This window comes from Mytilus edulis, chromosome 6 (assembly GCF_963676685.1).
Source record: "Mytilus edulis chromosome 6, xbMytEdul2.2, whole genome shotgun sequence".
NCBI lineage: Eukaryota > Metazoa > Mollusca > Bivalvia > Mytilida > Mytilidae > Mytilus > Mytilus edulis.
In genome coordinates this window covers 47,314,561-47,339,637 of record NC_092349.1, presented here as the reverse complement: position 1 = coordinate 47,339,637, position 25,077 = coordinate 47,314,561, and the positions used below count along the sequence as shown (strand labels likewise).

Below are 25,077 nucleotides of genomic sequence, written 5' to 3'. Positions count from 1 at the left end.
CATGACGGACACACACTTTTAATATAATTGTAAAGAAATTGAAAGTTAATTTATCCTACGCATAGTTCATAAGAGGTCATCAATGTCACTGGTGGGACAACAACGCGTAAAAAATACATAAAGGAATCATTTGTTAAATATTCTGTTTCATGTTTTTTTCGAAACCGTTGTATTATTAATACACACGTGGATATCATATATTTGGTAACTATATTAAATGTGCACGTATATATACGGATATTTAGATATGAAAATAAGAAGATACGGTAGGATTGCCAATGTGACAATTTACAGAATTAATGTAATGTGTAATTCAATGCATTCCTTTGCAAAAGTAATTGTAATTTAATGCATTAAATGTATGTAATTATATTTGTAATTTAATGCATTAAATTATGTAATTATATTTGTAATTCAATGCATTAAATGTATGTAATTATATTTGTAATTTAATGGATTGTTTTGTCAAAGTAATAGTAATTTAAAGCATTAAATGCATGATATTATTATTGTAATGTATTGGATGGTTTTGCCAAAGTAATTGTTATAAAATGCATAACATTGCAATGAATTTAACTCTTTTTTTATATTTTGCTATTAAACCACTGTCCAAGGAAGGTTGATGTTCAAGTGCTAAAATATAAAAATAAAAGTTCATCTTTTACTTTTATTTATATTTTAGTTTCAGATTCTTTAAATGATGGAAATATGAATATGACCATTTACGACTAGAACGTGTATACTTTATTTGATAAAATTTTTTTGTTCTTTCTTTTGAGAACCATATTTCCATTTTAGAAATTTAAGTACTTCAGTTTCATGTGGATAATTTTGTACTCATATCTAGATTGTAAGATTTGAAAACATTTGCCGAATGCGGTTTAAATGTGAATTAAACTTTATTGCGTCAGATGCTCATGTGCAGGAGATAATTTGAATTTAAGGATGCTAAACAAACATGAAGATACATGCACCTAGTTTTGTAAAATAACGCATATTACATTCTTTTGGATTTTATATACATTTTTAATACTCGAATGTTTTTAAAAAAAGAAATGGAAAACTATGGATATCATTGAGTGTACCTTTCAAAAATATTTTTAAGTTCTTCAATAAAAAAATATTGAGTTTTATTTCGATTCGATGGTTTTTTAATCATTATAAGACAATATTGGGAATATATTTATGTCATTCTGTTGATATTTATGTGTAAAGCGAGATTTAGTAACACGAATTTTTTTAATTTGTTCACTGATCTCACAGTTCGCTTCTGTTTAAAAGAGGGGCGATAAATACCAGAGGAACAGACAAACTCAAAGATCAAAAATAAACTGACAACGCCATAGCTAAAAAAGAAAAAGACTAACAGACAAATAATAGAACATATAACACAACATAGAAAGCTAAAGACTAAGCAACACAAACCCTTCCAAAAACTGCGGGTGATCAGGATGTTACAGGGACAACAGTATGTAAATGTAATGTATATATCATCAACAAACTCGGGCCGCATTAAAAGCTATTACTAATTAGATAAGCATTTTTTATGTCGGTTATAACATAGAAACTTGTTTGTCAATGAATGAAATATATACAATAATCATTAAATCAAAACATTATCTCAATAATATTCAAGACTCTCAATATGGATTTTTAAATAGACACTCCTTCTGAGTTTATGAGATTCTCTTTGTTGTAAGCAGGTATCTCTAGGGAGAACATGTTGACTATCGATTTATATACGAATACAAATTGTGTACGCATAATTTTGTAATCCCCAAATTATAGCCGCCTCGCAGCAGGTCTCTCATGATACGAATGTTCTATGAAACATTTGGAAATAGCAGATTAGTAATCATTAATTTTCACGGAATCTACATGCCAGCACACACCAAGAATATTGAGGTCTTGGCTGCATTAATGAACCATTTTTTACTAATATTTTCATTTAAACTGAACATCTTTTAAAAAAAACTGAACAATAATTTATTACTTCATTTTCCGTTTCTAAGTCAATATCACCACTGTTCGAACATTTTGTTTATAGTCAATAAAGATGTGTCCATTATATGTTTAGACTTTGGTGAATACTCATGAACTGTAGTGAATTTCCCGTGGACGATGTCTGAAAATTTGCTGAAAACCTTTAAAAAAGTAGTGCATTCCATTCTAGAATATAATTTTTTTTATCAAACTTCATAGATAAAATGATACAGGAAGTCCTATGAGAAATTGCATTGTCTATATTTACAGAAGTGCAACCTTTGGTACACATTTGAATTGATAGGGAAACTTTATCAAGTTATCTTCATCAGAAAATCTAAACAAAACAGTGTCTCATTACATATGGTAATTTTTGAAATCTCAAGAAGAGATTTTATATGCATTTATAGGGTTAAATATACTTACCACTTTCTGATGGAAATTTATTGAACCAATTGAGTTTCTAGTGACAATAGTGGTCTACGCTCCCATAAGGACGTTATCCACATTAAAATAATCAGATCTGGTCAAAGCACCTATTCTGATTTTAATATAGTGATGTGTTTACACAGTCTCGTGTACAGACTGCAAATTGTAAACAATCGACTTATCCAAACTTTCCACTCGATCTGTTTCGTAGATTGCTCTAAACAGTTAAAAATCCGGTCAGCGTGGAAGAAGAAATAAACATCCGTTTATTAAAAACGTAGCACTCATGTTACATGTCCGATTTTGACAGCTAAATTCTGCCTTTCCTCGGACCCGATTTAATGTTTGAAAATGGCGGCTAAACAAAGGTCATTTTCTATGTCGTCGTAGTTCCCGACTCGTAAGCTGTAAAATTGACAAAACGTGCATATCAGAAACTTGACAGAAGCGCTGTATTCTGATTCACATTAAATTAATCGTAAAACGATATTCCGAAAATAAATAATGTCTTTTATAAAACATAAAGATTTTCAACAGTAAACTGTTAAAAATCCTTGTCGACGAGAAACATGCGTTCTCTTGAACGCAAATGCAATTTCATGGTAAGTATATTTAACCAAATTCATATAAAATGGTTTGTTACTTGGAGGCTATCGCATTAGAGTTCATTTAAAATGAATTAACATGATTGCATTAGGTAAACTTGTGAGCATGTGACTCTGAGTAACGCGTATGAACTGGCATTGGGTCATAGCAACATCATCTGATAGGTATTTATGTATTTTATCATTTGAAATTATAACATATGAATAAAAAAATGTCAGGAAAAACTCGGTCTTTTAAAGTTACCTTTAAGTATCTTAAAACAGAATCAGTTTGGTATGAGAAGTTGTAGAATCTTTCTTGTCGGAAGATGCGCTTCGGCTTTTTGTCTTATCTACTGCCTATATGTTCAACAAAATAACGTTGCTCCTACTGGTGTAATACATCGCCAGAAAAACAAGTGAAACTGCGAGCTACTGCTCACTGATGATACCCCCGCCGCAAGTGGAGAATTTTAATAGTGTAAAAATATGCAAGTGTTCGGTAAACAGGAAGTTGCTGAGTGATGAATCTGAAAACGCATCACACGGTATAGCTGACTTGTGTAAATCCTGAAATCAAATTTCAAAAATCCTTGTATTGTAGTTCCTGAGAAAAATTTTCAACTTGGCTATCATGTGTAAAATCATACAAGTGTTTAGTAAACAGGAAGTTGTCGAGTGATGAGTCTGAAAACGCATTACACGGTATAGCTGATTTATTTAAACCCTGAAACCAAATTTCAGAAATCCTTGTATCGAAGTTCCTGAGAAAAACGTGACGAAAATTTTCAACTTGGCTATCATGTGTAAAATCATACAAGTGTTCGGTAAACAGGAAGTTGTCGAGTGATGACTCTGAAAACGCATCACACCGTATAGCAGACTTATATAAACCCTGAAACAATAACTACGTCTCTGATTCGGTCTTTCTGTAGGTTTTTTTAAAGCGCAAAATGAGTCGTATGTAAACGAAAAGCACGTCTTCAACTAATAAGCCTTGTTTAGTTCTTGAGTTTTATATATAATGTTATATAGCACCAATATAACCGTATCAATGATTTATGACGAAGTCAGGAATTTGACTGTTGTATAAAAGTAGTTTTAAATGTTTTAGCTTTCTGATTTTGCCGAATTTGTCAACAAATACAACAATTATTATTGAGACTTCACACATCCTAAATAAATGCTGTTACGATTGACGTATTTAAACACACGTTTTCTTCATCATGTACACACAATAAGTATTATTTATTAATGTGGATATGATGAAATACAAGAAAGTTGTTATCCATTCGTTTGATGTATTTAAGCTTTTGATTTTGCCTTTACTTTTCTTACGTGTTCGGTACTTTTGTTATTTAACTTTTTTCCGCCTCATAATTTAGTACAGACTTCGTTTTGTTCGATATAGGTTGTTGCTTTGTTTGCTAAACTGATATTTGATAACTTTAGTTATAACAATGATACAATTTTAAAAGAGGTACTTTGTTATTGTTATTGCAACATCATGATGATGATGATGATGATGATGATGATGATGATGATGATGATGATGATGATGATGATGATGATGATGATGATGATGATGATGATGATGATGATGATGATGATGATGATGATGATGATGATGATGATGATGATGATGATGATGATGATGATGATGATGATGATGATGATGATGATGATGATGATGATGATGATGATGATGATGATGATGATGATGATGATGATGATGATGATGATGATGATGATGATGATGATGATGACGATGACGATGACGATGACGACGACGACGACGACGATGACGATGACGGCGACGACGACGACGATGACGATGATGACGAGGAAGATGATGACGACGATGACGATGATGACGATGACGACAACCGTGTATACAGAACATGCAGAAAAGTACATAAAAATCTAAGCAACAAAAAACACTGCATAAAAATCTAATCAGCACAAAACACTACATAAAAATCTAATCAACACAAAACAAAACATAAAAATCTTACCAACACAAAGCACACACAAAAACGATGGTGATCTCATGTGCTCTTAAAGGATACAAATATGCACTTGCTACAATTTGGACACGCATCGTGTTGGTCTATTCAATATATGCTCCTGATTATTAATGATTTATGTGAGAAGCAAATCTAAAATGTCCAATTTTATCATGTATATGCAACCCAGAAATCAAACCTAAAGTTCCTTGAATTGTATCGTTGTAAAGATAACGTGATTTGATGCCAATGTCATAAAAGTGAGAAGTTTAGCGCTATAAACCCAGGTTCAATCCACCATTTTATACATTTGAGAATGCCTGTTACAAGTCAGGAATATGACAGTTGTTGTCCATTCGTTTGATGTGTTTTATCCTTTTGTTTTACTCTTTGATTAGGGACTTTCCGTTTTGAATTTTTCTCAGAGTTCAGTATCTTTGTGATTTTACTTTTTAATACTATTGAAATTGACTTATTCATTTGCAGCTATTTTTATCAAAGATATCATCGGAAAACAACTCTATTTATTGTTAGACCTATTACTTTTAGTACTTTAATTAGTATGCTACAAAAGCGCATGGCTGTTATGACTTATATATTTGTTAGGATTGAAGGATATCGATACCCAATAATAGCGATCTAATCATTTAACATGTTTGAAAGTAAAATGTACTCTTTTACTTTTAACTCTTTTACTGTTTTATCATTTGATTTTGCTATTTGATAAGGGAATTTCTGTTTTGAATTTTCCTCGATGTTCAGTATTTTTTGTGATTTTACTTTTTTTCTTACCACTAACAACTAAAATGACACTAAGAACAGATTTGAGAGTATGAACAGTCACTTACAGCTAATCCAAAAGCCAAAAATAACAACAGGACTTGCAACCTCGTGCGTTACTATTTGACGGGAACTTTACAGATCGGTGAATGATCGGTGACGAATATTTGAGTGATCTATAAATGATCTTAGATCGATGACCCATATGACCCATCAGCTACGTCAAAGCTTAAATGATAGTTATTGTGATAACGGTCTGATCACAGCAAAGCACGTTTATTTCACCAATTTAATACGGGCAATTTTGTATTTAAAACTGGTACTGAATATGTTGATGTGTATAGTGTATATATTGTTTTAAAAGGTGGTGTCGCGTAATGAAGTTTGCTTTTGAATTCTGTATTTTCAGGAAATTTTTGTCTCAGCCTGTGGTTTTATAAGAACCAACTTTGCTTTTTAGATTTTTCGGACGGACATCCTCAGTACACATATTATAGTTGGCAACATGAGAATGGGCAAGCCGATATAACTGTTTATATAGATTCTAACTACTTACAATGGGAAGTTGAATACATGTGTATAGTAAGAAAGGACTTCTGGTCATACAACATGGACACCGGAACATGTATATCTCAAGTATACATGTACGTAAAAACAATAAATAATAACAAAAAGACGTTATCAAACGAATTAGTACTTTACATGTATCTTCATATTTCTGGAACGTGGTTTTGAAGCTACAGAGTTGTACAGTGTTATGCAATATTCTTATGTTTTTTCTTAATAACTAAAAGGCGTAGCGATATTGCACATGAACAAATACCCACTATAGAATAAATTTCGTGGACGTAATCATTCATACGTCTCCGTATGCACTTCAATAATGACCATAAACTGAAAGTAAGCTACAGAGATTTCTTTATAATATTTATTTTAAATGCAATATCTTTTTATTTGACCTTTGCAGCTCTTCCAAACATCACAGACTATAAGTATGATAGAAATTTGAATCTTCATTTCATAGTGAATAGTACTGATTTTCAAATCGAATGTATAGCCACAGGCATAAAAGAAACCAATATAACATTGACAAAGGAAGGCGATGAAAATTTTCTGTCAGTGATAAGTTTGTATCGGTAGAATGATTATCTGCCTGTAGTCATGTAAATTAGAAGGTCATTTTGACTGTTAATTGTCGATTTTTGTTTTTGTAGAAGTTTCATATACATATCGTTTCCTCAATTCGAATACAAAATTGCAAGTGCAAACGTTGGAGATTAACATTATTGGAATGAATATTAAAACACGACGGGTGCCATATGTGGAGTAGGATCTGCTTACCCTACCGTATTACCTGAGATCACCCCTAGTTTTTGTTGGGGTTCGTGTTGTTTATTCTTAAGTTTTCTATGCTGTGTTATGTGTACTATTGTTTGTCTGTTTGTCCTTTTCATTTTTAGCCATGGCGTTGTCAGTTTATTGTCGATTAATGAGTTTGACTGTCCCTCTGGTATCTTTTGTCCCTCTTTTAAAAAAGATTAAAAGTAAAAACAAAACGATCTTGAAAAAAAGAAGGATAGAAATCAATGCAAAATTGTGATAAGTAAAGCTGTTGAAAAAGTAAATGAGAAACCATTAAAGCTACATTCTTTATTACCACGTTGACATCATTGGCTGCTTGACTACTATACGTATCTAATTTATGCTGAGACGGTCATTTTGACAAATAAAAATAGATGATAAAGTCATGTCACTAATCTACTGCGGTATATTTGTTTGAAGTTAATTTAGATCTTTAAGTCTGTGTTCAGACTGTTCAATTGTTTTCATTATCTATATATAAAAAAGAAGATGTGGTATGATTGCCAATGAGACAACTATCCACAAAAGACCAAAATGACACAGACGTTAACAACTATAGGTCACCGTTCGGCCTTCAACAATGAGCAAAGCCCATACCGCATAGTCAGCTATTAAAGGCCCCGATAAGACAATGTAAAACAATTCAAACGAGAAAACTAACGGCCTTATTTTTGTAAAACAAATGAACGAAAAACAAATATGTAACATATAAACAAACGACAACCACTGAATTACAGGCTCCTGACTTGGGACAGGTACATACATTAATAATGTGGCGGGGTTAAACATGTTAGCGGGATGGTATAACAGTACAACATAAGAACGAACTATAACTATATGTACACTGCAACATCATACTGAATTATCTGAAAACCTAAGAAACATTACTGAATTGACTGCAACAAAATAGTCAACACAGTACTGAATTTACAATAAGAATTCATATTTTACTTTTACTTTGTAGTTTCATATTCTTTAAATGATGTAAGATTGGTATGAACCATTTAAGCCTAGTACTTGTATGCTTTTACATTTGATAGTAACATTTTACTTTTGAGAAATACATTTCTGTTATAAATTGAAAGTACACTTGCATTCGAGGACACCTTTGGATATTTGTATACCCTACATCTCGATTGTCAGATTTGACAACATGTGCCAAATGTGCCTCGTTTTGTAAAATAGGGCACATATTCGTTTGGTTTAGAAACAATTTTATTCCCTATGTTTATATAAAAATTGAATAACCATGGGTTGTATTGACCGTAGATTTTGAAATTTAGTTTACAATTTAACCTTGAAATCTTTCCATTGAGCTTAATCTGTTTGTCAAAAAGTGTGGCAAACTTAGAAACAACATTGGGAAAACTAAACTTTCTTATCGTAGATGCAAAAATAAAAAAAAGATAACACTGATTTTTTACACTTTCATAAGAATTTCGGGGCAAATTAATTTAAAACTAGAGTTGGCGGAATAAATTAAGACAGTGAAAGTATCACTGATGAATAAAAGACAAGTATGTCTTGGTATTTCATTTGAGTAAAAAATATAAGTGTAAAATTCTTATATCTTTTCGTGATTTGCCACGCCTCTCCATTCACCGATTTTCCAATATCACTTTGATTCCATTTGTTGCTCTCATGACGAGTTCTGGATTTATATCATAGTTATGACCATCTACAAGTGATACTTTATATCTGAAATAGCAATTAATAAAAGCTCGTATTAATAATTACAGATGCGACTGTCACAAAAGTGAGAGGTTTAACCCTATTAAACCAGGTTACATTTATCATACTACATAGGAAAATGTCTGTAGCAAGTCAGGAATATGACAGTTGTAGTCCAATCGTTTTTGTGCAATTTGATTAGTGACTTTCAATTTAGAATTTTCCTCAGAGTTCAATATTTTTGTGATTTAACTTTTTATAGCCATAACTCTTAATATCTGCCATTCACACATCTGTGTTGGTTTTTTTTAAATCTCATTTGTTGTTGTTTGTTTCAATGTTTTTCATTTTGTTTGTTTGTTCATTTATTTCGGCGGGTTTTTATATTGTTTGCTGGTGGGTTTTTTGGGGTATACAAATGCCACAAGAAGTTCCAGAACTCAGTTTAAATTTATTGTTCATTAATGTCTACAAACCTCTGAACTAATCTACTGATGATAACTTTTATTTCGTTCATTGCAAAGTTTTGTCCAATGCAGTTCCTGCAATAGGAATAATAATTAAGGCAACAGTAAAGCATTTACGAAAAATGTGTTTTTTTCGCAATCGAGCATTTTTAAAACTTTTACAAGCCAGTTTGTTTAAAGTAATTTCGCTACTCTAATTCAAGCTTTTTATCAGACTCTTATGAATTGATAGTTTTTCAAAAGCTAAACTAAAATAGCATGATTCTCTTTAGTATTATCATGCATTTAGCATCGTCGCCTTTTTTTTCTTCAAAAACTATAAAAAAAAAAAAAATACAAGGATTTTATGAGATTTTAGAATATGGCTTATTAATCTTTGTGTAATAAAATTATCAAAGAAAAGTAGAGGTTAGACGGCAAACTATTCATACAAGTCTCATATCTTATTTAATATGACGAATTTAGGTTAGACGGCAAACTATTCATACAAGTCTCATATCTTATTTAATATGACGAATTTAGGTTAGACGGCAAACTATTCATACAAGTCTCATATCTTATTTAATATGACGAATTTTTCCAATGTTATCTCCCTTACCTTGACCCAACAGCAAATGGTATGTAACTGTAAGGTGTTATCTCCCTTACCTTGATCCTGCAGCAAATGGTATGTAACTGTAAGGTGTTATCTCCCTTACCTTGATCCAGCAGCAAATGGTATGTAGCTGTAAGGTGTTATCTGCCTTACCTTGATCCAGCAGCAAATGGTATGTAGCTGTAAGGTGTTATCTCCCTTACCTTGATCCAGCAGCAAATGGTATGTAACTGTAAGGATGTCTGTCAGTTATATCGTCCTGTAAAAATCTCTCCGGTCTAAATACCTGTAATATACCATCAAACATAACAAATAGTAGTAAAATAGATACTAATTAAGCAGATTATAATTAAGACAGTATGTACAAAAGAAAACCAGAACAGTTTTTTTGATAATAGACAAACGATCGTTCTTTTAAAAGTTCGCGAATGATACAAATAGTTTATACAATTAGTGTCCACTTTACCTTGATAACAAACACGTCGGCCATGGTAAAATATTGAAGTTACTTTGCGCACATTTTCGAATATATAAGTTTTATTCATAAACTGATAGTCACTCAAATTCAGTTTTATTTCCTGATAACCATATACATTTATTAATCATATTTTGATCGGTCAAAATCGTACGATGAAAAAATTAAACATGACATCATCATAAATTATGACTTGTTAAATATTCCTTTTACAGTCTGTATGTCTTTCTTTTGGTCAATAACACTGTTAAAAAAAATGAAAATGAACGTTTATCGATGTTGACAACCTAGTATTCACTCAACAATTCTGTTTTGCAAAATTTCAAAGGACTTATTTAGCGGATGAAAACAATATGCCCTTCAAGTGATTATTTGAGTTCGTTCAGCTTTATTTGTTGTTGTCAAAACTTGAGTGTACGCGAATTATAATCCTGGTACCTTTGATAACTATTTATACCACTGGGTCGATGCCACTGCTGGTGGACGTTTCGTCCCCGAGGGTATCACCAGCCCAGTAGTCAACACTTCGGTGTTGACATGAATATCAATAGTGTGGTCATTTTTTTTTATAAATTTCCTGTTAACAAAAGTTTAAATTTTTCGAAAAACTAAGGATTTTCTTATTCCAGGCATAGATTTCCTTAGCCGTATTTGGCACAACTTTTTGGAATTTTGGATCCTCAATGCTCTTCAACTTTGTAATTGTTTGGCTTTTTAAATATTTTGATATGAGCGTCACTGATGAGTCTTATGTAGACGAAACGCGCGTCTGGCGTACTAAATTGTAATCCTGGTACCTTTGATAACTATTTACACCACTGGGTCGATGCCACTGCTGGTGGACGTTTCGTCCCCGAGGGTATCACCAGCCCAGTAGTCAACACTTCGGTGTTGACATGAATATCAATAATGTGGTCATTTTTTTTTATAAATTTCCTGTTAACAAAAGTTTAAATTTTTCGAAAAACTAAGGATTTTCTTATTCCAGACATAGATTTCCTTAGCCGTATTTGGCACAACTTTTTGGAATTTTGGATCCTCAATGCTCTTCAACTTTGTAATTGTTTGGCTTTATAAATATTTTGATATGAGCGTCACTGATGAGTCTTATGTAGACGAAACGCGCGTCTGGCGTACTAAATTATAATCCTGGTACCTTTGATAACTATTTACACCACTAGGTCGATGCCACTGCTGGTGGACGTTTCGTCCCCGAGGGTATCACCAGCCCAGTAGTCAACACTTCGGTGTTGACATGAATATCAATAATGTGGTCATTTTTTTTTTTATAAATTTCCTGTTAACAAAAGTTTATTTTTTTCAAAAAACTAAGGATTTTCTTATTCCAGGCATAGATTTCCTTAGCCGTATTTGGCACAACTTTTTGGAATTTTGGATTCTCAATGCTCTTCAACTTTGTAATTGTTTGGCTTTATAAATATTTTGATATGAGCGTCACTGATGAGTCTTATGTAGACGAAACGCGCGTCTGGCGTACTAAATTATAATCCTGGTACCTTTGATAACTATTAAGTACACTCTTGTTACTCTATTTGTATATTCGTTTATAACATTTAGCTTGATATATGTTTCAGTGAGGTTTTCTATATGACCCTAATTTCAATTTTTTGTTTAACCATTTATGTTATATGTTCCCTTTTAGAACTTATGAAACAAAGATTTTTGTTTTTTAATAACGATTTTTTTTTAAATGTTTGTACCAATATAAGGTAGATTTTAAAAAAAAACCAAGTGTTCCCTATGTCACGTTTATACTTCTCACCTATCAGAATAAAATATATTTACATCGTGTTCAGGCCAAACATCCGGATGATGATGAATGGCATGAATGCTTATATCTATATGGACACCAGCTGGTACAATGATGTCACCAAACTTCATCGGTGACGTTAGTAAGCGTGATGTTCCCGGCACTGGTGCAAACATCCTCATTGATTCTTTCACAAAAGCTGTGAGACGGGGCATCTCCTGAAGATTTTCCCTGAATAAAACTTACAGCTTTTTGAAAAATCAACAACACTTTGGGTATAAAATATTACACATGGGTCTATGAAATAGCATCCTGCAGACGTTTTCCTGTCCATTTTCTGCCAGATATCAATTATAAACATTGCATTTCATCAACAATATCAATTTCAGGAAGTTTAACGCTAAACGCGTCGACAGTAAAATTAATTTGCGACCATCAAATCACCAATTGATGCCATCGGAGCTTAAAATACAATACAGTTATCTCCTAATTATAAGTCAAAGATGTACAGATGTGCTTTGAAAGAAAAGGAACAAACATTGCCTTACTCTAGAAATTATGGAATAAAATACATTTTTAAATATTTAACACCAGTAATCTCGTTTTCTCTGAAAATGGAAGCGAAAGAAATCATAAAATTCATAAATCGAAAACAAACTGATAACGTTATAACAAATATCAAAAAAAGTCGAAAATACAAACAACAGTACATAAAATGCAATCTAGAAAACTAAATACTGAGTAACAAGAGCACACCGAAACCCAGGAGTTAACTCTGGTGATCCATATGAGTAACACAAGCACACCGAAACCCAGGAGTGAACTCTGGTGTTCCATATGAGTAACACGAGCACACCGAAACCCAGGAGTTAACTCTGGTGATCCATATAAGTAACACAAGCACACCGAAACCCAGGAGTGAACTCTGGTGTTCCATATCAGTAACACGAGCACACCGAAACCCAGGAGTGAACTCTGGTGTTCCATAAGGGTAAGAGAGAGATCCTACTCTATATGTGGCCATTGTCGTTTTGCTCCTTGAAAGAATAGCATGCAGTAACCGGTAAATGTCTATCTTTCATTTGTTTTTTTGTTTTGTTCCTATATAGTTATTTAATCCTCAATATTCTATAATCTTTTTAATTAACGTACCAGGTTACCTCTTGTTTATCTACAAATAACTCTGATATTTCTTTATATACTTTTTCCTGCTCTTCTGGATATTTCCCCAAACAGTATATCGACCAGCTTATTGCAGCTGCAGTAGTATCATGACCTACAAAAAACAAGTGTTCAACAATATTCTTACATATACCTTTACATATACTTTACAGCATGTTAACTTTGTAATATATTGACTGGTCTTAGTTAACGTGTCACATATTTATGTAAAACCGTCCCTAAAACGAAAGTCGTACATATCTCAAAAGGAGGCATGATACTCTAGGTGGCACGGTAGTATTTCCTGGCCCATAGGGATAATGATAGCCTTTTTAGAATTTTTACCAATTTCTAACACTGCAAAATAATCTACATTCACAGTTAACTGAACTACTTTCATTTTACTATTCAGAAATGAATTTGAGTGTGTATCATGACCGTTTTCTTTTTTTGCTATTTTTAAAAATCTATGACCACTAGTGCTTTTAGGTCTTTTATCGTGCAGTGAATACACAATTTAAAAAAAATCCAAAAAATTCATTTTCATCTGTATGTAAAATTATTTCATATTTTTCTACACCTGATTCATCCCTCAGTTTGGGAAAGTATTTTAGTTTTAGTTTTACTGTATCTTTTGTCCAATCACACTGTTCAGATATATTGACTTAGGTAGGGTACACAAAAGAACAATCTAAATTCTGGAATGCAAATACTACCGTGCCACCTTAACCAAGACATTACAAACTCGAAATCAGTCATGACACCTATCATGCAAAGACTTCTTATTATGAAAGAATACTAGTCTACACTTTTTTCTTACCAAAAAAAAGTGAAAGATTACACCCCTACCCCATCTGGCAGATTTTCACTTTTTTTCATCTTACCATTTTTACTAAAGAAGTGAACAAAGCCCAAATATATAATGTTTCAAATCAACACAGAAGTCAAACATGGTGATTCAGGAGGAATTATTGGATTACCAACTCTATTTATATTTAATCTGACTGAAACAAACAGTTTAAGCACCAAATCATGAAAAATGATATTAAAGTCCATTCCACATTTTACAGCATACCTTACATTACTTACGCCATTTCCAGATTATGAAGGCAACACAACAAGACTTTTTAGATGGCAGTGAACTATTATTCTAACATCCTTTTAACAGTGCATGTACTAGAATATATCTCTAAGTTGACTGTTTGTGTAATTCTCATGTATGCATTAAGTTAAATTATGTCCCCTTACATTTTCAATTTACCTTTATTGTGCTTTTCATTGCCAGAAAATCAAAACAATTAATAACATTTGCATGGAAAATGAATAAAATATTAAATCTTGCTGATATACAAATATAATTACATTCTTTGTCAAAATAAGTTTCTTGTCAATGTAAAGAAACCCCTATTGCTATCTCTATTTCAGCCAAATATGAGGGCTAAATGAATAAGTAAGGACCTCTTAACTGCTTAGTAGTTCCAAACAAGCTGATACTGGTGCCATGTTACCACAGAACTACAAATTAAACCTTGAGAAAAGTAGAATAGCTGTACTTGTGTGGAAAAAAATAAAAAATTATACAATTCATCTATTTTGGTGAAAATAATAAGACTAAAATATGTCGCGTCTCAAATTCCAGTGGTTTCATATGTTTCAGACAGTGCGAAAAGTTAAAGCGAACATTTATAATAAAAAAAAGTCCTGCAAGTAATTTAAAAATAATGAAGTTCTACTTTCTAGGTGAATTTTTACATTATTACCCACAGATCAGGCAAAATTTGCTGAATTAGCAACTTTCACTCCCAGGGGTGGAATTTAAGGGCTATTTTTATTATAGTTCCCCTTAATCAACTTTTTATTGATAAACATACAAATTGCATAGGGGAAAAAACTCTTTTATTGATTTAGTGTAAACATATATATCCCCCTTAAGGTGGCACGGTAGTATTTCCTGGCCCATAGGGGATATGCCACCTAAAGAGACAAACTAAAACGTATCGTGCCACACTATCTAATTTTACCTTCAGATATATAGGTAATTTCCAATCTCTCAATGACATTCATTTCGGCCAGTGACTGCATTCCACAAATCTCCAAAAACTTGAGTATTGTGAGTTTAAACTCTATTTTAACTGGCAAATGTTTTATTGCTTAGTTTAATTATGGTTTCACAATAAAGTTATACTTTTACATGTTTTTTATGTTGTATAGTGTTTTTTTATTGATTCGCATTCACCATTTGCATAATAGTTTTACCGTTAGTTTTCTCGTTTGAATTGTTTTACATTGTCTTATCGGGGACTTTTATAGCTGACTATGCGGTATGGGCTTTGCTCCTCGTTAAAGGCCGTACGGTGACCTAAAGTCGTTAATGTCTGTGTCATTTTGGTCTTTTGTGGATAGTTGTCTCATTGGCAATCATACCACATCTTCTTTTTTATATTATATTTACACAGGTTTTTTTCTAGACTATCACCTTCAAACATAAACGTATCAACTTCAGCTCTTATATCTTCATCTGAAAGTCCTACTCCATTTTCATCTTTAGCTGTAAGAAGTATATCTAGGAAATCAAGTTTGTGTTTTGTTGGTTGTCCATCTTTTTCCTTTAATGTAGATAAAAAGTAAAATCACAAAAATACTGAACTCCGATAACATACTGTTGATGTCTTTAGAAATTATACAGAAATATGCACAGTTGGCAGAAGATTGGGTTTTTTATATTTATAACTTCTCGGTGCTAAACATAACTTTTGCTGAGGAAAATGTTTTTACAATACATAATTATATTATAATTTAACATGTTTTACTTGTAATATCGCGTATCGAATAACTACTTGTTTTATAAAATATTATTATACTGGATCGTATTTGTCATTAGATCATTAATATTTTCTTTTTTTTTCTTTTTTGAAGGGGGAAGGGGAGTCGTGAAATTTAGTGTGATTTTTTTCATTTCACTTTTTAAACCTCGGCATTCAATTGACCCTCGGTATCTATTTATTTTTTGGGACATTCAAGAGCTTTTTATGTCTTTTAGAATTTATGGTTTAACACAACGTGTGGTTTCTCAAATATAGTATTTCATCATTTGATTTGCTGTATGTATAGGTGACATAATATTTGGTCATAAAACATTTTTAAAGTTCATTGAGTAAAACAAAGATAAATTGTTTTAAAAAAAATGGAGATACATGACTATTGAACAGCGGTATACTAATGAATAACCTATGGTGATTAATGACGTATAGTGTTATTTCAGCACATACCAGAGTGTGTTTTCTTTCCTTTATAATTCCGTTCGAAAATTCGTGTGAATAATCACAAAGCTGCTTCAGTTCTCTTCCTTCTTTAGTAAACTGATAAATAAAATCAATTTGATACAAAGGATTTCTGAAAATAAAGAATGGTTAGTTTTTATTGGTTTTACAATGAAAGCGTGCCACTTTCAACGATGATGTTGTCCAAACTCTTACGTCTAACTAATCTAAATGTATACATATGTGGTATAAAAGATTGTTTTGAGAAGACCTGCTCTTATTAATGCAACTCACTTGTATGTGCATACAAGTCTGGTAAAAATACAACTGACCATAAAATGTCTATATCCACCGTAAAGGGTAGAACAATGCCAACAATTACTAATGTGTGTTGAATCGACATATCTCTTATCACCTCCAAATAAACAAGTATAGAATCTTCTAATCTAACGACTTTCGAACAAAGAAACTTTAATGTGAAACAAATGTTTTATCGAAAAAAAGCCTATAATAATTCTATACAAATTTATCTTCATTCATGAATATCAATATTCGTGAGTATAATGAACGCCAAAATCAAATTGCCAACAGTTAAGTTTGTGAAGTTAACTACTAGTAGAAGTAGTTTTATAAATATACAAATATATACTTACAAGCACCTGGACAGCGTTAAATACGACAATCTATTTACAGCATTTACGTAGGGATGTTTTGATCTGTAACAATAAACATTGAGAGGATTATAAGTTGTGCCGCGTTTAAATGTCTTATTACAGTAGAATAAACAATATGAATACACAGAGATGAGAATATAATTCTTCAAACAGCAACACTACGACTTAAAGTAAATCTAGTAAATATACATCATAGATACTAGTACATGTCTATACAACATGTCTAGTTGGAAATCGTTCCGAGTCTATAAGAATATGAATAGTGAATAAATTAAACTGAAACAATCGAACGGTTCATAGTAAGTTGAATTGTTTAATATAATATATGTTGACCTTTCCCTCGGTTATGTCATTGTTCTTATTACTTTTCAACTTATTCTGATTGGTTTTAGTAAGGGTTAATGATTATGTCATTGAAAAGTTAATTTTACAATGTACATCATACATTTTATAATGTTATTATTTGCCCGAATGGTAATCTTATTCTGCTTCAATCATTTCATAACTCAGTATTTCTTTGCATCTTGACGTTTGTTTATTGCTTATTTTGCCTGTCTTATCTCTATTATCTACTCACCCTTGATCTTGTATATTTTCTTGGTATGAAAAGGCACATCTTAATATAGTGTCTAAGGTTGCAAGAGCTACACGAGGGAAAATGTCAACTGCCTCGCCACTCTTGGCATGCATTTTCAGTTTTTCCTATTGAATTATGCAATAGAACAGATTTACCGGTTAGTAACTTTTCAATTTCACATCGGTATAAACCGGTAGTTAGTTAATCATTTTGTTCTACAAGAGAGACAAAAAGTACGAGAGAGACATTCAAACTCATACGTCGAAAATGAACTGACAACGCCATGGCTAAAAAGAAAAAGACAAACAGACTAACAATAGTACACAAAACACAACATAGAAAACTAAAGACTACGCAAAACAAAACCCCACCTTCAATTCGGGATAATCTCATGTGATCCAAAAGGGTACGCAGATCATGTTCCACATGTAGCACCCCCGTTGTGTTGTTCATGTCAGTGCAATACTGGTTATAATTCGTATTCGGTAGGTCACATTTGTGAAATGGTGACGAGGTTGTAGGTACGACATTCGGAACATATCTGTTATCAACTTTGTGGAACGGATATTCCATCAAGGTCAACTAACTACAATTACAACTAGGGTTTTTTTTACTTGTGGTTTTTACTGTTAATGTGGGATTTTTTTTCAGGGTGTTGTTACCGATTTTAATTACTGTTGCATCCAGAAGAGAAAAACGGTAAGGAGAACAACATTATTCAACGACAGCTAGTAATAGCATTGATTGATACAGTATTTCGTGTTACTGTTTTGCTTTACGTGTTTTTTACAAAAAAAAATTATACCGTTGGTAAAGGGTTAGTTTTCCGTTTGGTACTGAATTTTGTTTTATTGCCTTTGAACCATTTGGTATTCTTCTTTTCGAGGCTAAAAGAGGAATCGGATCTCGAGAAACTAGCTTGAACCACCACTACGCTTGTGTGGTCTTTCAATGTAAAGTTTGTCAGTCTTTGTAAAAAAGGAGTCAATGAGGAATGTCCCCTTCCCCAGAACTTAATCACACACAGAGCCAAGTACTAAAAAACATTTGTATTAAGAATATGCATATTTCTATGGGTTAATTATTCTTTATTAAAAGAAGGATATGAATGGAACCCAATAAGAATTGGATTGTTAATGGAAAGAACATTATCAGTAAAGGTATCTACAAGTATATGTTTATTTAGAGGTTCGTTTTGTTTATTATAAGCGTCTGACAGATCTCCGACTCATGTGTACATAATTTACCAGGCTGGCAAGGAAGTGCACAATGTTGGTTCTCAAATGAATGCCGACAATAAGCAGAACAATTCAACCTTCCAATTCAACTAAATTCACTAAAATGGCACACTTTCGGAGTAGCATCTTTTTATTTCATTTGTAACAAATATGCCGAATTATATCTACATAATACTATACTTACAAGAAACACATCCGTGACACTGTTATATACTTTAACGTATGGTTTGAGTATTTCAAAATGGAAGCCTGGGGTCAAAAGTCGTCTATTCCGTTCCCATTTGTTTCCATCAGATATCAACAAACCGTCGCCTATATAAATAAGATGGTTAAATTTTTAATATGTTTTCATCGCTTATAATATTTCCTTATTTAAACTTGATGAGATTGGTCGAATATGGGGTTAAATTAATTTTTGAAAGAAAAGAAACCTGATATTCACTTGCTTTGTCGGCCTCAGTGAATAGCAGGTTTTTTTTCAAAAGACATTAAAACCACATATTTACCGTAAGAAAAAGTACAGTTACTGTACCGTTTTATTCCATTTTCCGAAATTTCAAAATGAAGGACAATTATCTACCAAAACCAATGGTACATTAAACATTTACCATAGTTTAAAGTTAAATATAGAGGACGTGACGTTTATCGCCGTCAATATCGCCTGTTTTGGGTGAATATGCTGTTTAACTCAAATCCATAAGGGAATAATTACTGAAATCATATTTATATGGAGTAATAATATTTATTGTAGTTTAACGAAAACTAAACTGTAAAAAGTTCTAACAGTAGTGATTAGCAACAGTATAAGATCATGTGACATACTTACGAAATCAAAATTATTATAGAGTTTTGTCATTCAATTGACCATTTGATATATTAATCACATATTTGTCATGATATATAAATACTGGGCAAATAAATAATGATGAAAATATTTAATTATGAACTTTATTAGTAACACAGGTGTGCAAGTGACCTAATACGATACATAACATATATATGAGCTTACCTAGTATACAATCTATTATAATTTGTTCGATGTTAACATAAACCGGATATAGCTTTATACTATAGTTAGTAATTATCTAATTGCTACCTCAGTTTGATGTTAATAAATATTAATCAATCCTAATTCTATCTTACTTTTAAGAAATAGGTTTAGTCATTCAAATGTGACGTCATTTTGTGTGTGCTGTTTTAGAATTTCAAATGTGACGTCATATTTTGTGCCTTTTTACCATTTCATATGTGTCGTCACGTTTTCCACTTTTTGCGTTGAGGCCTTGACTAACTCAGGTGTGTCTATTTTTTTGTGTTGGTTTATGAAATGTATCCGGGGTTTTTTTTCTGTAGTAAGTTAATACTTAAGCTTTATTATGTATATCTTTTATATAGTCATTTTATAAAATTTACGGTTTGCAAAAGTATAAATTGTTCTTAATAATAAGAATGTTTTTATCCCAAGCAGAAAACCCTAGCCGTATTTTGGCACAACTTTTTTGAACCTTTGATCCTCAGTGCTGTACAACTTTGTACTTGTTTTGACTTTCGAACTTTTGTATCTGGGCGTCACTAGTAAGTCTTGTGTGGACGAAACGCACTTCTGGCGTATTAAATTTAAAACCTGGTGCCTTTTGTTAGCTATTATTCGTGTGTTTCTTTGTCTAATACATTCTCCTATTTATTTGTATTGTAGTCCTGTAATGTCATGTTATATTTAACATTGCCATTAAAGCGGGAGATTTGGCATGCCACAAAACCAGGTTCAACCCACCATTTTTTTCTTTTTTTTTAAATGTCCTGTACCAAGTCGGGAATATGGCCATTGTTATATTATAGTTCGTTTCTGTGTGTGTTATATTTTAACGTTGTGTTTCTGTTGTGGCGTTTGTTTTATCTTATATTTGAGTGTGAGTTCACATTACTATAAGACGTGTCACGGTACTTTTCTATCGCAAATTCGTGTATTTGGTTTTGATGTCATATTTGTTATTCTCATCGGATTTTGTGTAATGCTTAGGTCGTTTCTGTGTGTGTTACATTTTAATGTTGTGTAGTTGTTCTCCTCTTATATTTAATGCGTTTCCCTCAGTGTTAGCTTGTTACCCCGATTTTATTTTTTTTCCATCGATTTACGAGTTTTTAACAGAAATATACTGCCTTTATTTATGTTTATCTTTAGGCTCATCCAACAGGATAAGCTTACCTTTCCATTTTCTAAGTAATATGTAGTGCACTCAAACATCATAAACTTACGTACCCAATCTCTTAGATATCTGTAGACCCCTCCGACAGCATTGTTACCTATCTTATGACATAGATATATGTAGACCCCTCCAATGGCATTCTTACCTAGTATCCAATGTCCTAGATATGTGTAGGCCCCTCCAACAGCATAATGTGACAGAGTATATTTTTACGCATTTCATTTATTAGTATTTTACATTTTATGATATGCCAGATATTAGACTTGATTACTTCACTTTGATTATTTGATCTTTTGATTTATAGTTCATTATCTCTTCACACCTTAAAGTGTATGAAAGTTCTAGTCAGTCATACTCCATTGGGCATAGTTGTAATAGTATCTACCTGTCCAACTCATTAGTAAATTAATTGTCACACCTTGTTTACCTTTATGGTCAGTTCTTATTGGTCATTCTGGACACACCTCAGATTTTGGAAATAAAGTAATGGTGGTTAACTCTTGAAAATTGGAGACATACAAATTTAATATATACTTATTGTTTAAACCGTATATAGTGATGAAACTTATATAGAGACATTATATTTAGTGCTCGTTATTTCTCACTGAAGTTTCCATACTTTGGAACAACTGTAGTTATTGGAAATTACATTCTTTATATCTGGTAAGTAGATTTTATATTCTTTGTGGTGTATGAAAGGCGTATGCAGTGCATGCTATACAATTCTGCCCGTTTATAGGTAAGTATGCCCATAGACCTTAGATATGATAGGAGTAAGACAGTCGATGTATTAATCTGAGAATATATGATTTGAATCTGTAGTTTGAATGTAGAAAGGGAGATTTACGAATGATTTTGAAAGTGACCTTGACCTTTCGGTTATGGATCTATGACGTCACATTGACAATTGCATTCATATTGTCATATATGGTTATTCTGTGTAATAGCTTGATTTTATTATATCAGTCTTTAATATGTTGTATTTTATGTAAGGGATCACTATTTTCCTAGATCCTAGTATTTACTATTGTGTATTATTTTCCGGACACATAGATTATGATGTCCCTGTAACATACTGGTTGTACTGTAGATGTTAGATATATAACCTGGTTCCACAGATTGGTAAGGGTCATATTATATTATATTGTACCTACATAGATATTATACATTACAGTAGTGCATACGAAATTAAAAGAATACTATAGTGAACAGATAATAACCTTTGTATGTTAAAGGTTTTATGAATGACACTCGTTTATGAAGTACAGTACATTCGACTTGTTTATAATACGCTTGGTTGATTATAATGATATTCTATTTGATACGACTTATCAAAAGCATGCATTTGTATTTAGAGAGATATAATTGCGAGTGTATTGCATATTGTGAATGTCACCGCATTCTTGATACTCAGTATAGTTTATTGTATACGGAATAGAATATTATATGCGATCTTGTAACATTGGTAATATTACGCCAGTATAATATTCATATGTTTATAGTATAAGACTTTGATAAGACTGTGATATTGATAATTGTAATAACTATATGCTATTGTTATTGCAGGGTTATTTATTTATTCCTATGTTTACTTAATAAAGTGATGTCAAAGAACCCTAGACTTGTCGTTTATGGAACCCCCGTAAAACACGACTATCACAATAAGCTTACCTATCCAATCTATATACCTATCTTAGATATGTGTAGGCCCCTCCGACAGCATTCTTACCTATCTAATGTCCTAGATATATCTAGGCCCTTTCAACAGCATTCTTACCTATCCAATCTCTTAGATATCTATATGCCCCACCGACAGCATGAGCCTTTGGTGCTGAAGATTTATACAATATCTGTGCCGCGTCCGGATGACATACTCCAAAACTCGGATAAAAAAACATACTCCAAGCAACATAAACCTTGGGTCTTTCTTTTTCGACAATTTTCCCAAGAAGTTCAAAGTATGAAGCAAGGTCATGAAACTACAAACACAAAAGCAACCAATTATCAGTTTTGGTTTTACCACTATGAAGGTTTATTATTTGATTTTGCCATTTCATTAGGGAATTTCCGTTTTAAATTTTCCTCGGAGTTGAGTATTTTTGTGATTTTACTTTTTAAACATTGCAATAAATCTAAACTGTTCCGCTATCATTTTCTCTCAAAGAAAACAGTCACAATTAAAGTCACTGCAAAACGTGTATCAACACTTAAAGCCGTTTTAGTATTTGTCTCTCACTCTCCTGATTTTCAAACACAACATTGGGTCGTTTACGTGAGGATTGCAATGTTATATCGATACTTACAATAAAATCACCAACAGTAAAAAATGACGAAAACAAATTCATCGATATGGTAGGCTTTAACACGATTTAAAATGTGTTTGACACTCATGAATGAATAGACAATGCATCATGAAATAACTCGTTTCTTTGTAAATAATTATTTATTTTTCTTTTGAAAAATAATGTCAATAGTTATCAAAGGTACCAGGATTATAATTTTGTACGCCAGACGCGCGTTTCGTCTACATAAGACTCATCAGTGACGCTCATATCAAAACATTTATAAAGCCAAACAAGTACAAAATTGAAGAGCATTGAGGATCCAAAATTCCAAAAAGTTGTGCCAAATGCAGCTAAGGTAATCTATGCCTGGAATAAGAAAATCCTTAGTTTTTTCAAATATTTAAAGTTTGGGAAACAGGAAATTTATAAAAATGACCACATTATTGATATTCATGTCAACACCGAAGTGTTGACTACTGGGCTGGTGATACCCTCGGGGACGAAACGTCCACCAGCAGTGGCATCGACCCACTGGTGTAAATAGATATCAAAGGTACCAGGATTATTATTTTGTACGCCAGACGCGCGTTTTGCTACATAAGACTCATTAGTGACGCTCATATCAAAATATTTATAAAGCCAAACAAGTACAAAGTGTCAACAGGGATTGGCAATGGCAATGAAAAACGGGATTAAATTAGTTTTTTCTTTCATTCTTTAAAATGAGATAAGGCACGAGATGAAAAATTTCTATTACTATTATTCTTCTAGGTAAAGTAATTTACAAAATGCCGGTACCAAGTCAGGGATATGACAGTTGTTGTCCATTCGTTTGGTGTGTTTTATAATTTGATTTTGCCATTTGATTAGGGACTTTCCGTTTTGAATTTTCCTTGGAGTTCAGTATTTTTGTTATTTAACTTTTGACCATTTATAGCATGACATATTGTTTTTAAACCTGTCTATTTTTTAAGACTTATCTGGATATATCTGGTTATTTTCGTACTTTATTTGACCTTTTAACTTTTTTTATTCGAGCGTCACTGATGAGTCTTTTGTAGACGAAACGCGCGTCTAGCGTATATACAAAATTTAGTCCTGGTATCTATGATGAGTTCATTTATCATTGGATTGCTGTTTCCATACCATATATGCTAAATGTGATTTTATTTCTCTTCATACTCATGTACAAAAGAGGTGGTAAGATTGTCAGTGAGCACGAACCAAATTGTAAGGAAATTAACAACTATAGATCACCGCTCGGCCTTCAACATATTCAAACATGAGCAAATCACACACCACATGGTCATCTCTTTCTTTAGTCTTCTTGTTCACTTATTACACGATTATGTGCTTACCAAATGAAGAGAACCCCATATAGGATGAATAGGACCTAGAGTTGTTATTTTTTGTCCATATGTTGCTGTTCGATATTGTCTGTATCTAATAACAAATGCTCTGATTTTCCATAGAAGGTACGTGATGAGAATAACAAGCACAGACCTGAATATATAAGTGCTGAAAACCATTGCTGAAATGTAATGCACATGTT

At 32.3% G+C, this 25,077-nt stretch overlaps 1 protein-coding gene and 1 long non-coding RNA gene across 2 annotated transcripts; one reads left to right on the top strand and one right to left on the bottom strand.

Moving 5' to 3' along the window:
* Positions 1 to 7,187: 7,187 nt before the first annotated feature.
* On the bottom strand, positions 7,188 to 25,052 carry LOC139527794 (ultra-long-chain fatty acid omega-hydroxylase-like). Its single transcript, XM_071323478.1, has 12 exons — positions 24,884 to 25,052; positions 23,018 to 23,219; positions 19,218 to 19,345; positions 17,796 to 17,920; positions 17,198 to 17,260; positions 16,554 to 16,677; positions 15,761 to 15,890; positions 13,276 to 13,399; positions 12,159 to 12,354; positions 10,081 to 10,163; positions 9,292 to 9,357; positions 7,188 to 8,842 (listed from the first exon to the last, which is right to left on the bottom strand). The coding sequence occupies exons 2-12, from the start codon at positions 23,136 to 23,138 to the stop codon at positions 8,743 to 8,745; spliced, it is 1,260 nt and encodes a 419-aa protein (XP_071179579.1). The 5' UTR covers positions 23,139 to 23,219; positions 24,884 to 25,052; the 3' UTR covers positions 7,188 to 8,742.
* Positions 21,457 to 22,854, top strand: LOC139527801 (uncharacterized). Its single transcript, XR_011665446.1, has 2 exons — positions 21,457 to 22,362; positions 22,807 to 22,854. It is a non-coding gene; the product is annotated as an uncharacterized lncRNA (long non-coding RNA).
* Positions 25,053 to 25,077: the final 25 nt, after the last annotated feature.